This window comes from Manis javanica, chromosome 10 (assembly GCF_040802235.1).
Source record: "Manis javanica isolate MJ-LG chromosome 10, MJ_LKY, whole genome shotgun sequence".
In the NCBI taxonomy this organism is placed as follows: Eukaryota; Metazoa; Chordata; class Mammalia; order Pholidota; family Manidae; genus Manis; species Manis javanica.
Genome location: NC_133165.1, coordinates 48,808,241 through 48,824,279, shown reverse-complemented (window position 1 = coordinate 48,824,279; position 16,039 = coordinate 48,808,241). Strand labels below are relative to the sequence as shown.

Here is a 16,039-nt window from a genome sequence, read left to right as displayed (position 1 = left end):
GACAAGGGCCCAGGTAATACCAATGCCACTGGTCTGGCAACCACAGTTTGAGAACCACTGTTGTGTATACACAATAGACAAGACATCCATACTACTCAGCCACTTGAGTCTTTTTCTAAATTTATCTCAAATATTCATGCAGTCTGACCCAGCAGCTAGGCAACATGGTGCGTATTCCATTGTGCTGATGTACTCTAATTTATTTGATATCAGAGGCATTTAAGTTGTTGAAATTTGTTATTCTTATGATAGCAATGCATCAAGAATCCTTGTTCCTACTTGTCTTGAGTACAGTATTTATACAGGCTCTTCTGTAAGACAATTTCCCAGAAGCAGAATTGCTGGTAAATGGGCATGCACATATAAAATTTGACACATTTCATTGCTCTCCAAAAAGACTGTACTAAAATTTATTTCTGTTTACTGGTGCAGGAATCCCTGTTTTCTTACATTCTGTCTGAAGACAGTATATGATCAGACTTTTCCAGTCAGAGGTGAGACAGATTACATTTCACTCTTTATAATTGCTTCTGTTATTTGTGACATTAAACAACATCTTAAATGTTTATTGATCATTAACATTTTTTTCTTCTGGGTGTCATTTTTGCTCATCTTTTGTTCTTACTGTTTTATAAAGGCTAGTTATTTAATCATAGATATTCAGCCATTATAATACAGGTTGCAAATCTTTTTCCAATCTGTCATATACTTTTATTTCCCTTTTTTAATGTAGTGAAAAAATTAATTCACCTTATATTCTATATAAGATATATTTTATATCTTTTCTTTCACTTAACTTTCCTTTTTGATTTTATGCTGAGACAGACTTTTTCCAATCTGGTATCATTTGTTTATTCATTTATTCAACATGTGTTTTTTGCTTAGCTATTACATACTAGAAATGTTCTGGGATCAACAGTTAAAAATCCTACCCTCATGGAGCTTGCTTTTTAGTGTGATGGTACAGACAGAGAGCAAAATAATAAAGAACCGATATAATATTTTAATACTGATGAGTGCTATGGATACAAATGAAGCAGGAAAGTATAATATTAACATTTGCTTAGATTTTCTTCAGTTCATTTTTAAATTCCATTTCTCAATTTTTAACTTTTCATTCATTTACAGATTACCTTGGTGTAAGGTATAAGGTGATATTTAAACCTTTCTTTTATCTAGGAAGATGTGGTACATATATACAATGGAGTATTACTCAGCCATGAAAAAGAACAAAATCTTTCCATTTGCGACAACATGGATTGACCTAGAGGGTATTATGCTCAGTGACATAAGTCAGACAGAGAAAGACAAATACCATATCATTTCACTTGCCTGCAGAATCTAAAAACAAACAAATAAAATAGAAATAGACTCATAAACAGAGATAGGTGGTTTCCCTAGAAGAGGTGGGATGGGGGATTGGTGAAACAGGTGAAGGGGATAAAGAAGTACAGAATTATACAAAGTTATAAAAGAAATTAGTCCCAGAGATGAAAAATACAGCAGAGGGATTATAGTCAATAATATTGTAATATCTTTGTATGGTGACCGATGGGAACTACACTTACTGTGGTGAGCATTTAGTAATGAATGTACTTGTTGAATCACTGTGTTGCACACCTGAACCGATATAGTATTGCATATCAACTGTAGTTAAAAGGAGAAAAACCCTTCCTTTCTTCTAAATTTATTTAATATACTGTTCTTTTCCTACATATCTAAAATATCAGCTTTAGAGTCCACTAAATACTTATACATTTGGTTCTCTTCTTTCCTTTTTATTCTCTTTTTTACCACAGATCTATATCTGTAATGGTCTCAGAAACAGTTTTTTAAATTATTCCCTTATGTTATTCTCTAATACTGCAACTTATCCCTCCTTTTTCTTTTCCAGTATTTTTTGGACTATTCTGATCTGCTTATACTTCCTGAAGAATTTTGGAATCATATTATCAAGTTCCAAATAAAATCCTTTTGGGATTTTTGCTAATGATACTAAATTTGTAGATTAGTGTTCAGGAAAAAAACCCCACGTAGTATTGAGTTGTCCCATCTAAAACTCTGGTTTGTATAACAATGTATTCCATTCTCTCTCTATTCCCTATCAAAGGGTAAATATTTTTTATTTGGGTCATGTGCATTTCTCTGTAAAGGTGTTTTGCATTTTTGTTGTTATTGTGAATGTAATAATCATGTATTCTGCCTTTTAACTGGGTATTATTACCATATAGGGAAGTTTGTGGATTTTACATTATATATACAGTAATTTAGTATGTAATATTAATTATATATATATATATATATTATATGCTTAATATGGATAATATGTCCTGTACCCCTACTGAATAATCGTAATAAGTTTGCAGTGGAATCTCTTGGATTCCTAGGTAGTGTAGCCTGATCCACAAATAATGATATCATTGTCTCTTGCTTTCCAAGATTTATACAAATATTGCTTCATCTTATATTTTCACACTGCTGACAATTTCCAGAATGATGTGAAATAAAAATGGAGCCAATTTCCTTTTCTTTTTCTTGATTTTAATGAGAATTCCTCCATTGTATCATCATTAAATATAATGGAGTAGATGTTTCTTGAGTACTTAATATATTCCAGGTGGTGCAATGCGCTAGGTGTCAGAAGTCAGAGTAATTTTGTAGGTAGGTGTTTTTAATACTCAATTCCTGTCTGAACCCAATTTTTTTTAATGCCATGCCCTACCCACAAGCAAGATTTTTGTTCTTGTTTTCAAATTCATTCCTTATTTTGCTGAGTGTTGCTAGAGACTTTTCAGAGGTTTTTTCCTAAGAAAGGTAAATGAGGGTGTCATTTGCTTGGTCCTTTTTTGTCAGAGAATTTCTTTTTGGTTGCTTTCACAAAGCAGTTTCAATTTGCCTGCATATACAATCCCTGGGTTACAGCTGTTTTTCATCAGAACTGCATACTTTGTTGACTAAATTCTGACATCTAATGCTGAGGTGGAGGAGATAGCCACCAGTCTAATTTCTCTTTCTTTGCACTTGACCAGGATTCCTGCCCCTTGGGTAGAACTGAAAATATCAAGGTGTGCCTAGATGTTGTTTTATTTCCCCTTTTTCTCCTTTGGTAAAAGAAGGAGCCCTTCCATTTTGTATTTTTAGTTCTTTTCTCTCTGTTCCTTTCTTTCTCTCCTGAGTGACAGAGGTGTCAATTCCACCTTCACTCCACAGGCTTGATAAGCAAGTTGCTAACTTGTCTGGCAAGTTAGTGAGCAAGTAACTAATTTACCCAGACCTCAGTTTTCCCATCTGTAGAATGCATGTAAAATACCTGCTTCATATGTATGAAGTGAGGACTAAATGTGGTGATTCTAGTTGTGGCTGTGTAGTGTATGTCCCATTGGCCTCGTGTCCTTCCTCCGGGTTTCCAACTTGTATTTTCCATCACCGTCATCAACATATCTATAGAAAATACTATAAAAGTAGTTTCTAATTAGTTTTATCTTGTTTTCCTTCTCCATTTGCATTCAGAAAGAGCTGTGTCAATTTGTTTTACTCAACAGCATGTTGAAATGTCCTGTATTGTCAGTTCAGTTCTTCACCACGTTTAATGTTTTAATTCTGTAAATCGTTCTTTCTTTCCTTGAATTAATTCCTTAACTCTATCAGCTTCTTTTTTATTTTTCCTTCTGTAAATTGCCTTATTATTTCCCTTTATTTTGCAGGGCCTGTGGTTTCTATGATTTCCTTGAGAGTGAAAGCAGATGGTATCTAAAATTTCCCAAGCAATTTTTCTTGAAAATACACTCCTCCTCTGCTTGTTGTACGTTACGTTTAAATCCTCCTTCCAAGTTACAAGTTTCCACAAGCTTCTTGTGGTGGAGAGGTGTATTTGTTTTCTTTTAAATTTATCCTCAAATGTGGACAGCCATGTTCCAGCTTGGTAGCTGCTCCAGGATTGCACAGCATTTTTCTAGAGTTTTGTTCAGTCCACCCTTAATGCCATGGGAATCCTTATCACTGAGCTTGTAAGACTGTGTGCTGTGTGATGAAGTGAGAACAGTGTGTTTATGAGCTTAATTCATTGGCTGACACTTCATATTAGCACTTAATAATTATTCGTTACTATTATTGTTATTACAGTACTTTCTCAAGCTGGAGAGGAAGACGACCTAGGTTGGTATCCAAAGGTCAGGGAGACCACAACTTCAGGTAGGATGTGAAGGGTTTTGGGACCAAGGTGGTCCTGACAGGAATTTCTTTTAGTGTCTGTATGGTTGCTTGGTGGCAAAGTGGTAGGACCACATCTGGCCCCTTTCTGGATGCTACTGGCTACTGAATCGAGCCATGTGGTACTGAGCCTCCCATCCTGTGTCCCTAGGGGGCTCCCTGTGGGATGCCGTTCCATTTCCTTCACAGTGCATATTGTTTCCAGTACTTTCCAGCAAGGAAATTGTCCATGGGAATGTCTGTGTCCTTAGTCTGCAGTGAGTGTTGCCTACGTTTCTCCAAATATTGACAAGTAGATGGCACCCTTCTCTAGATTCAGTGCTGGGACAGTTTTCCCATTTGGTTGTTCTCTGGCCACTTCCCCTCGCATGTGTGCCCGTCCACATCGGAGACAGGACATTAGTCCCATCCTCACACCTCCAGAAGTCCTCTACTCATAAAGCACCAGCTCATATGTCAGTGTGGCATCTGCTGAATCCCGTGTTGATGGCCTACACTTGTACTCTGAAACTTATCATGTTCAGTGTTAATGATTTCTTTAAATGCTTGTTCTTTCCAGCAGACCATGAGCTTCTAGAGTGGAGAGTGCCCTTATTCATTTTTAAAAATTGAGCTTTTTAGTTTCAAATCATTATAAATTCACAGATGGTAGTAAGGAATAATACAGAGAGGTTCCACCTATTTCTTATGCAGTCTCCCCCAAAGGCAGCCTGGTAACATCTTGCAAAACTATAGTACACTGTCGCAACCAGGATATTGCCATTGATATGATCCACCTATCTTGTTCAGATTTCCCCCATTTTACTTGTATTCTTTTGTGTGTGTGTGTGTGAGTGTTTGTATGTGTGTGTGTACATGCTTATTTGCACATGTTTATTTTGTGTGCACATGGTTATTTAGTTATGCGCCATTTTATCACATGCTTATGTTTGTGATACAGAAGTTTCCAGGATTACAAGGATCCCTCATGTGCCCTTTGTAGCCACACCCACTTTCCTCCCAATACTTCCCCCCCTCCCCACACACACTCTCTAATCCTTGGCAACTACTGATCTCTTCTCATGTCTATAATTCTGTTATTTCAATAATGTTCTATAAATGGAATTGTGCCACATGTAACCTTTTGAGGTTGGCTTTTTTCACTCAAGTTGTGTGTCATCCATTTTGCCATGATAGCACTAAATGCTTACTTTATAAAAAAGGAATAATCTCAAATCAATAAGCTAAATTTCTACTTCAAGAAGCTAGAAAAAGAATAAAATAAACCCAAAGCAAGCAAAAGACAATAATAAAGATAAAAGCAAAAATCAGTGAAATTGGAAATAGGAAAACAATAGAGAAATCAATGCTTCTTTGAGAAACATCAGCAAAATTGATAAAAGTCAAGAAAAACTGACAAAAACAAAAAGAGAACTCACAAATCACCAATATCAGAAATGAAACAGGAGATATGACTACAGATCCTGGAGCCATTAAAAAAACAGTAAGGAAATGCCATGAACAACTTCACACTCATAAATTCAGCAATTTAAAAGAGATGGACAGTTTCTTAAAAACCACTAACTACCAAAAACTCAGTGAAGATGAAATAGAAAGTTTGAATGATCCTATAACCACTAAAGAAATTGAATTCATAATTTCAGGTAGATTCATCCAAGTTGCCATGTGTATCAATAGCTTGTTGCATTTTATTGCTGAGCAGCACCTCATGGTATGGGTGTACGCAAATTGTTTACCTGTGCATCTGTTGAAAGACTTCTGGGCTTTTCCCACATAAGCTACAATGAACATTCATATACAGGTTTTCATGTGAAATAAGTTTCCATTTCTCTGGGATAAATGCCCAGGAGTGCAATTGTTGGAATACATGGTAGCTGCGTGTTTAGTTTGATAAGATACTGTCAAACTGTTTTCTGGAGGGGTGGTACCATTGTGCATTCCCCCCAGCAAGGTGTGCGTGATCTGGGTTTTCTGAATTTTTTCCAGCATTGGAGTTGCTTTTTAATTTTATTATTGCAGACAAGTGTGTGGTGATCCTTCATTGGGGCTTGAAATTTTATTTCCCTAATGCTGAACCATGTTGAATATCCTTTCATGTGTTCATTTGCTATATGTATATCTTCTTTGGTGAAATATCTGTGCCATTCTAATGGCATTTTTTTATTCTAAATGTTCAGTTTTGAGAGTTCTTTATACATTCTAGGTGCTAGTCGCTTGAGTGATATGTGATTTACAGATATTTTCTTCCAGTCTGTAGTTTGTCTTATTATTTTTTTAAGGGGGCCTTTTGCAGAGCAAAAGTTTTTAATTTTGATGAGGTCAAGTTCACCAAAATTTTATTGTGTTGAATCATGCTTTTGGTGTCAAGTCTAAGGAATTCTTTGTCTAGCCAAGATCTCAAAGATTTTTGTTTTTATTCTAAAAATGGTGTAATTTTACACTGAAGTACATGATTCATTTTGAGTTAACTTTCTTGTAAGGTTTGAAGTTTTGGTCTATGTTCATTTTTTTGGCCTATGCAAATCGTCCAATTGCTCCAACATCATTTGTTGAAAAGGCTGCTTTTCTCCTTTGAGTTGCTTTTACACTTTTGTCCAAAACCAGTTGGGCATATTTGGGTGGGTCTATTTCTGAGTTCTCTATTTGTTCCATTGATCTGTGTGTCTGTTCCTCCAATAGAACCACACTGTCTTGAGTACTGTAGTTATGTAATAAGCCTTAAAAAGTGAGTGATTCCTCTCATTTTTTTTATTTTTCAAGATTGTTTTAAATACTCTAGGGCCTGTTCCTTGCCATGTAAATTTTAGAATACATTTGTCTACTTCTACAGAAACCTTGTGTGGATTTTGATAGAAATTCATTAAATCTATAGATCAACTTGGAGAAACCTGACATCTTTGTTATGTTGAGCCTCCCATTTCTGAACATGATATATCTCTCCATTCATTTAGATCTTCTTTGATTACTTTTATTAGCATTTTGTAATTTTCAGCATACAGATCCTATATGTATTTTGCCAAATTTATAACTAGGTGTTTTATTTTCTTTGGAAAGTAATAATCAGTTGTAAATGATATTGTGTTTTTAATTTTGGTCTATACATATTCATTGTTAGTATGAATATGCAGTTGGTTTTTCTGTGTTGATCTTGTACACCGTAACCTCGATGAACAATTAGTTCTAGATGCTTTTTGGGGTGGATTCCTTAACATTTTCTGTGTTGACTATCATGTCATCTGCAAATAGGGATAGTTTTATTTTTTCCTTTCCAATATGTATAGCTTTTATTATTTTTTCCCTTCCCTTGAAGCAGTAGCTAGAATTTCCAGTATTGTGTCAAATAAGAGTGTTAAGAGTGTAATCCTTACCTTGTTTCTGATATTACAGAGAAAACATACAGTCTTTACCAACAAGTATGATATTAGCTGCTTTTTTTTGTAGATGATCTGTATCAAGTTGATTTAGTTCCATTCTATTCCCAGCTTGCTGAGAGTTTTTATCATGAGTGATCTTGGATTTTGTCAAATGGTTTTCCTACTTAATTTTTTCTTCTTTAGCCTGTTGTGTATGGTAGGTAGATTATGTTGACTGGTTTTTTTGAGTTGGCTTGCATACCTGAAATAAATCCCACTTGGTCATGTTGTATGAAGAAACAATTCTTCTTATACATTGTTTAATTTGCCAGTATTTTGTTAAGGATTTTTGCATCTAAGTTCATGAGAGATACAGATCTTTATTTTCCTCTTACACATTGTCTTTGTATTTTTTTTAGCAGTGTAATACTGGCCTCATAAAGTAGTTGAGAGGTGGTCCCTTCTCTCCTCATCTTTTTTTGAGAAGAGATTGTGTACAATTGGTGTTTATTCTTTTCAGTGCTTGTTCGAATTTTCCAGTAAAACCATATGGGTCCAGAGATTTCCTTTATTGGGAATGTTAAAATTATGAATTCAATTTCTTTAATGGTTATAGGATCACTCAAACTTTCTATTTTATCTTCACTGAGTTTTTGGTAGTTTGCGGTTTTTAAGAAACTGTCCATCTCTTTTAAATTGCTGAATTTATGAGTATGAAGTTGTTCATGGCATTTCCTTACTGTTTTTTTAATGGCTCCAGGATCTGTAGTCATATCTCCTGTTTCATTTCTGATATTGGTGATTTGTGAGTTCTCTTTTTGTTTTTGTCAGTTTTTCTTGACTTTTATCAATTTTGCTGATGTTTCTCAAAGAAGCATTGATTTCTCTATTGTTTTCCTATTTCTAATTTCACTGATTTTTGCTTTTATCTTTATTATTGTCTTTTGCTTGCTTTGGGTTTATTTTATTCGTTTTCTAGCTTCTTGAAGTAGGAATTTAGCTTATTGATTTGAGATTATTCCTTTTTTCTAAAGTAAGCATTTGGTCCTATCAGTTTCCCTGCTAGCATTGCTTTAGCTGCATCCCACATATTTTGATACGTCTTATTTTAATTTTCATTTAGTTCTGTATATTTTTATTTCCTTTGGGATTTTCCCTTGGACCGATACATGATTTAGAAGTGTGTTGTTCAATTTCCAAATGTTAGAGGTTTTCTCTGTTGTCTTTTATTGCTTTTTCGTTCAGTTCCATTGTGGCCAGAGAAAATAGTTTGTATTATTTCAATTCCTTTAAATATATTGAGATTTATTTTAGTCCCAAAGTTTTATCTATCTTGGTAAATGTTCAATGCTGCTTGAAAAGAATGTATATTCTGTTGTTGGGTGAAGTGTTACGTATGCATGAACTGGGTTCTGTTGGCTGGTTATGCTCAGATGTTCTGTATCTTTGCTGATTTTCTGTCTATTAGTTCTATCATTTGCTGAGAATGGGGTGTTAATGTTCCGAACTCTAACTGCCAATTTGTCTACTTCTTTTTTTAGCACTATTAGATTTTGATTCATTATATTTCAGACTTTGTTGTTTGGGGAGTTTGTATTTAGGATCACTCATTTACTTTTTTATATTTCTAATATATTGCCCAGCATATAATACATGTTTTTGGTAAATATCCCCAGAATGACTTAGCTAGTTAAGGTTAAATAAGTATATAAGTGAAAGACAGAAAAAATTTTACTTTACTTTCTCAAGCTATGATTTCTTCCCTCTCTTTGTATAAATTAGGCATCATTTAGTTTTCAGTTAAATCTTCTCAGTTCCTCATTTATTTTTTTAGCATTGATTCAAAAAATGTTAGATTTGAGAAGCAAAACTTAGTAGAAACACCATGGACTTTTGAGTGAGATGAATTTGATTTTAAGTATGAGCTGTATGACCAGACTGATAATTTACCCTTTATAATTTTCTGCTTCTTAGTTGGAAAATAAAAATGATGGTACTCTGTCAGTTGGGAAACTGTTGGTGACAAATGACAGAACTTTTGGCTTTAAATAACAACAAAAAATTGTTTTTTTTTAACAGAAAATTTCAGCTTCATTTTGTCATCAGGGAATCTAGTTGCATTTCTTTGTGATTGTCTAAATTTGGTCTACTTTGAATGCCAGTTTTATCCTCAGAGTGGCTTCCCTCATAGTAAATAAAAGGACTTCCATTGTTCCAGACTTCCCAGGTTCTCACCTCCCCACCACAGGTTACTTAGAATGAGTGAACATCTCTTTGGCCAGTGCCTACAGACCTTTCTTCCCAAATGTACCCCACATATTTTCTTGCGGCTCATTGGCTTTCACTGGATCACATGTCTTCCCCTGAACCAATCGTCATAACTTGTAAGATGGAAGTGAGGGTGGTGGCATTTCCAGTCAGACCACTTAGATGAGACTACGGGTCTTTATGGGTCTAAGTGGGAAATGGATGCAGGGGAGTCCGACAGCATATGTCTGTTATAGTTTACAATATTTCAAGGTTGTTATGAAAATAAGAAATAATATGCAGAGGGTATCCGTAGTGCTTGGCATTATTAGTTACATGCAGTAACTCTTGATATCAAAAGGATTATTGTTATTATTAGTAGAGTTCAGTAATATCGGTAAATGTCTCCAGAAAGTTCTTAGTAGGACAATTTTGTAGGATAAATTGAGCCCAGAAAGTGTTTTTATTAAAAATGACACTAACTTCTATGGGCCAGGGAGATCTAAGGACAGTGAACTCTTAACTGATCAGACAATGAACCAAACTGATCTTTCTGTGTGTTGGCTAGCCTCCTCAGACTGTGTCTTTACTGCCTCCAAGGTGAAATTCCTGACCTATGATTTTAATCAAATCACCCCCTGCACAAAGTTTCAGATAACTCTCGTCGGCTATAACAGTGCCTCTCAGACTTTATGTATATGTGCCTCCCTTGGAGTATTAGCATTCAGTTTGTGAGTTGGTCATTTCTAACAAGCTCCCAGATGAAGTTTCTATTGACACTCTGAGGATTCACCTTGAGAAGCTAGGTCTGTAGGACTAAGAGCAGACAGTCCATATGGCAAAGACCCTTAGTAATCTGACCTCACCTATATCCCTAGCCTCTTCTCCCTCCATGCCTCAGGGTGTACCACACACTGCAGCCTTGCCTAAGAACCACAGACATTTGCATCCCATTGACCTTTTAGGTAGCCTGCCTTCTGTCTGGAAAGGCCATCTCCTCTGCCATCTTACTTTCCAGTGCTTACTATTGCCTGATAATCTTCAGTCTTCTGTTGGGAAGTTTATCTGACATGTCTTTCCATGTTAAATTAAGAGCTCTTCTATAAATTCTCAGAGCACTGGGTTCTTCTGGCTTCTCCCCTCCTATAGAGATACTATTTTCTTCATAATAGTTTTGCTTGTTTTTGTGTTAGTGAAAACAATAAACACTGTTCATTATGTACTGGGTCCTATGTTAAAGGCTTTCCATGTATTATCGCATTCAATCTCCTTTAATCCTCACATCTACCCTGTGAGGTAGGTATTTCTTAATGTGTTAATCAGGTCTCCCACTTGCAAAGGACAGAGTCCAGAGACACTGTTCAGTTGACCTTTAAAAAAAAAAGAGGACTTGATTGGTTCATATCTCTGAAAACTCCTGGGGTAGGTATGGCTACATATATGGTTCAATCCATAGACTGGATAAACAATATTCATAGTACGCCTATCTGACAGAGGACTCATGTCCAAAATGTACAAAGAGTGCCTGCAAATACACAAGAGCATTAAAATGAGCAAAGGGCTTAAACAGATACTTTATGAAGGGAGATAAACAAATAGCCAGTAATTAGACAAAAAAATATTTGATGCCATTAGTCACCAAGGAATACAAATTAAAATCACAGTTAGATACCATCCTACAACTGTCAGAATGGCAAAAACAAAGCAAGAAACAAATTGGCAAGGAAAGCATCAGGATATGGAGCAGCCACTGGAACATTATGTTGTTTGCTGGGGGAAATATCAAATGGTATAACCATTTTGGAGAGGTATAAACTTTTTATAAAGTTAGACATCTATTTGCCCAATGAACCAGAAATTCCACTCCTAGATATTTACCCAAGAGAAGTGCAATCATGTGTCCACAAAAAGACTTGCACAGCAATGTGAAGAGCCCTGTATTCATGATAGCCACCATGTAGAAACAACCCAAATGTCCATTACTGGGTGAACGGATGCAGAAATTGTGGCATCTGGTCACACAGTGGAATGGAATTCAACGACAAGACAAGCAAATGATGCCTACTACAGCATGGATGTAGCTGAAAGACATTATGTTGAGCAAGTGAAACTAATCACAAAATGGTACGTCAGTATGATAATATGTGTATGATAGTATTTATCCTTGGTGATAGAAATAAGTATGATGATGATTATTATTTTTTAACTGGTTTAGTTGCCTTTATAATTTTTTTTTTGAGAGGGCATCTCTCATATTATTGATCAAATGGTTGTTAACAACAATAAAATTCTGTATAGGGGAGTCAATGCTCAATGCACAATCATTAATCCACCCCAGGCTAATTCTCTTCAATCTCCAATCTTCTGAAGCCTAACAAATAAGTTCTTACATGGTGAACAGTACAAGGGCAGTCATCACAAAAACTTTCGGTTTTGATCACTCATTATGAACTATAAACAATCAGGTCAAATATAAATATTTGTTTGGTTTTTATACTTGATTTATATGTGAATCCCGCATTTCTCCCTTTATTATTATTATTATTATTTTTTTAATAAAATGCTGAAGTGGTAGGTAGATGCAAGATAAAGGTGGAAAACATACTTTAGTGCTGTAAGAGAGCAAATGTAGATGATCAGGTGTGTGCCTGTAGACTATGTGGTAATCCAAGCTAGACAAGGGCAATAAAACATCCACGGATGCAGAAGATTTCTCTCAAAATAGGGGGGGTGAGGTTCTAAGCCTCACCTCTCTTGATCCCCAATTTCTCACCTGATGGCCCCCCTGAAACTGTGCCTGTCTTAGGTTGTTCCTCCCTTGAGGAATCTTACCCATCTATGGCTAACCAGTCATCTTCCGGGGCCATACAGGGAAATGTAAAGCTGTTAAGTGAGAGAGAAGCCATATTGTTTGAAAAGGTTAGCTTTTTACTTCTTTGCAGATTTATGCCCTGTGGCTTCTAATGCCCAGCATTTGTCTTGAAGTATCTTTACCACTTGGAGGAATTATGATACTCAGTGAATTCGATATGAGGCACGGATTCTATTTAAGGGTTGTAATTAGGAAGGAAGAAGAAAAGCTATAGAGGTAGCAGTCGGAAGAAAACATGGGAAGATTGATTATTTCTTTGACATATCTTCTTGTAGAGTAACTTAAGCATGTATAGGTTTTAAACTACTAATTAAATTGTGCACACACATTAACATAATAGGAATACAGTTACATAACCAAAGCAGATCTATAATTACCAGCCATCTCCAGTGAAGCCAAGAAAACCAGTTAGGCACCCTAGGCATTTGTGAAAATTTGTCTATGATATAATGGATATTGTCCAACTTTACTTGAACAGTCTGAGAGAAATCAGACAAATTAAAACAACCTATTCCTGGGAACTGTTCACATCCCATATGTTCTTTTAACAGTAGATAGTCTGTAGTTGTAAGATTTGGAGCACTACACCTGCACTTCTCCTAATTCTTGGTTGAGTTCCAACAGTATAGATCCAGTCAAATTTGTTGTTTTACCGTATGCACAGGCCAGCTTAGATATCTCCTTCTTCATTCCATTGGCAAGTCCAGGAACCGGTGGGATGAATGCAGCTAGAACTGCAGCATTGCCTGGATCATTGTGGAGGTTTTTTGATGATCATCTTCTGGTATGAGTCTTCCGGAGAGTGCTGATGTTGGAAGTTCTTCTTCATATCGTATCTTAGTTCATTTTCTGGGTAGCCAAATTAGGCTTTGATCCTCTGTATAAACACAAACAGACCCTTTGCCCACACTTTGATATGCCCTTTATACCATTGTGTAGAACTAATTGAAGGTCACCACACAGGAACTCCTTTTTTTTTTTGTAAGAGAAAGGAATATTATCAGAAAAGTGTACCTCTATAGCCGATCATCTGACACCCTTTAAGTGATCAAAATTAAGGATATTTAAAGCATGCATTAATCATTGGTTTACAGTTAGTTTTATCCTATCAGGGAGTAATCCCCCTTCTCTTTCATTCTTTTTTTTTTTTTTTGTTATCAGTAATCTACACTTACATGAAGAATATTATGTTTACTAGGCTCTCCCCTATACCAGGTCCCCCCCATAAACCCCCCTACAGACACTGTCCATCAGCACAGCAAAATGCCATAGAATCACTACTTGTCTTCTCTGTCTTGTACAGCCCTCTCCTTTCTCCCACCCCCGCTATGCATGCTAATCTTAATACCCCTCTTCTTCTCTGCCCCCCCTTATCCCTCCTTACCCACCCATCCTCCCCAGTCCCTTTCCCTTTGCTACCTGTTAGTCCATTCTTGGGTTCTGTGATTCTGCTGCTGTTTTGTTCCTTCAGTTTTTCCTTTGTTCTTATACTCCACAGATGAGTGAAATCATTTGGTATTTCTCTTTCTCTGCTCGGCTTATTTCACTGAGCATAATACCCTCCAGGTCCATCCATGTTGCTGCAAATGGTAGGATTTGCCCTCTTCTTATGGCTGAGTAGTATTCCATTGTGTATATGTACCACATCTTCTTTATCCATTCATCCACCGATGGACATTTAGGTTGCTTCCAATTCTTGGCTATTGCAAATAGTTCTGCGATAAACATAGGGGTGCATCTGTCTTTCTCAAACTTGATTGCTGCGTTCTTAGGGTAAATTCCTAGGAGTGGAATTCCTGGGTCAAATGGTAAGTCTGTTTGGAGCATTTTGATGAACCTCCATACTGCTTTCCACAATGGTTGAACTAATTTACATTCTCACCAGCAGTGTAGGAGGGTTCCCCTTTTTCCACAGCCTCGCCAACATTTGTTGTTGTTTGTCTTTTGGATGGCAGCCGTCCTTACTGGTGTGAGGTGATACCTCATTGTAGTTTTAATTTGCATTTCTATGATAATTAGTGATGTGGAGGATCTTTTCATGTGTCTGTTGGCCATCTGTATTTCTTTTTTGGAGAACTGTCTGTCCAGTTCCTCTGCCCATTTTTTAATTGGATTATTTGATTTTTGTAAGTTGAGGCGTGTGAGCTCTTTATATATTTTGGACGTCAAGCCTTTATTGGATCTGTCATTTACAAATATATTCTCCCATACTGTAGGGTTCCTTTTTGTTCTATTGATGGTGTCTTTTGCTGTACAGAAGCTTTTCAGCTTAATATAGTCCCACTTGTTCATTTTTGCTGTTGTTTTCCTTGCCCAGGGAGATATATTCAAGAAGAGGTCACTCATGTTTATGTCTAAGAGGTTTTTGCCTATGTTTTTTTCCATGAGTTTAATGGTTTCATGACTTACATTTAGGTCTTTGATCCATTTTGAATTTACTTTTGTATATGGGGTTAGACAATGGTCCAGTTTCATTCTCCTACATGTAGCTGTCCAGTTTTGCCAGCACTATCTGTTGAAGAGACTGTCATTTCCCCATTGTATGTCCATGGCTCCTTTATCAGATATTAATTGACCATATATGTTTGGGTTAATGTCTGGAGTCTCTAGTCTGTTCCACTGGTCTGTGGCTCTGTTCTTGTGCCAGTACCAAATTGTCTTGATTACTATAGCTTTATAGTAGAGCTTGAAGTTGGGGAATGAGATCCCCCCTACTTTACTCTTCTTTCTCAGGATTGCTTTGGCTATTTGGGGTCTTTGGTGTTTCCATGTGAATTTTTAAATTATTTGTTCCAGTTCATTGAAGAATGTTGCTGGTAATTTGATAGGGATTGCATCAAATCTGTATATTGCTTTGGACAGGATGGCCATTTTGATGATATTGATTCTTCCTAGCCATGAGCTAGTTTCCATGGGATGAGTTTCCATTTGTTAGTGTCCCCTTTAATTTCTCTTAAGAGTGACTTGTAGTTTACAGAGTATAGGTCATTCACTTCTTTGGTTAGATTTATTCCTAGGTATTTTATTCTTTTTGATGCAATTGTGAATGGAATTGTTTTCCTGATTTCTCTTTCTATTGGTTCATTGTTAGTGTATAGCAAAGCTACAGATTTCTGTGTGTTAATTTTGTATCCTGCAACTTTGCTGTATTCCAATATCAGTTCTAGTAGTTTTGGAGTGGAATCTTTAGGGTTTTTTTATGTACAATATCATGTCATCTGCAAATAGTGACAGTTTAACTTCTTCTTTACTGATCTGGATTCCTTGTATTTCTTTGTTTTGTCTGATTGCCATGGCTAGGACCTCCAGTACTATGTTAAATAGCAGTGGGGAGAGTGGGCATCCCTGTCTGGTTCCC

The 16,039-nt window shown here is 36.2% G+C and overlaps 1 protein-coding gene across 2 annotated transcripts in view; it reads left to right on the top strand.

The window, feature by feature from the left end:
* The window catches only part of HS3ST4 (heparan sulfate-glucosamine 3-sulfotransferase 4), a 384,757-nt gene that overhangs the window by 94,055 nt on the left and 274,663 nt on the right, over window positions 1–16,039 (top strand). The window contains exons 2-3 of one of the 2 annotated variants that reach the window (XM_036992590.2): window positions 433–494; window positions 4,123–4,191. The exons of the other annotated variant lie outside the window; for it this stretch is intronic. Coding sequence (XP_036848485.2) covers window positions 433–494; window positions 4,123–4,191 — 131 coding nt within the window. The remainder of the gene's footprint in view (window positions 1–432; window positions 495–4,122; window positions 4,192–16,039) is intronic. 2 annotated transcript variants of the gene reach the window in all.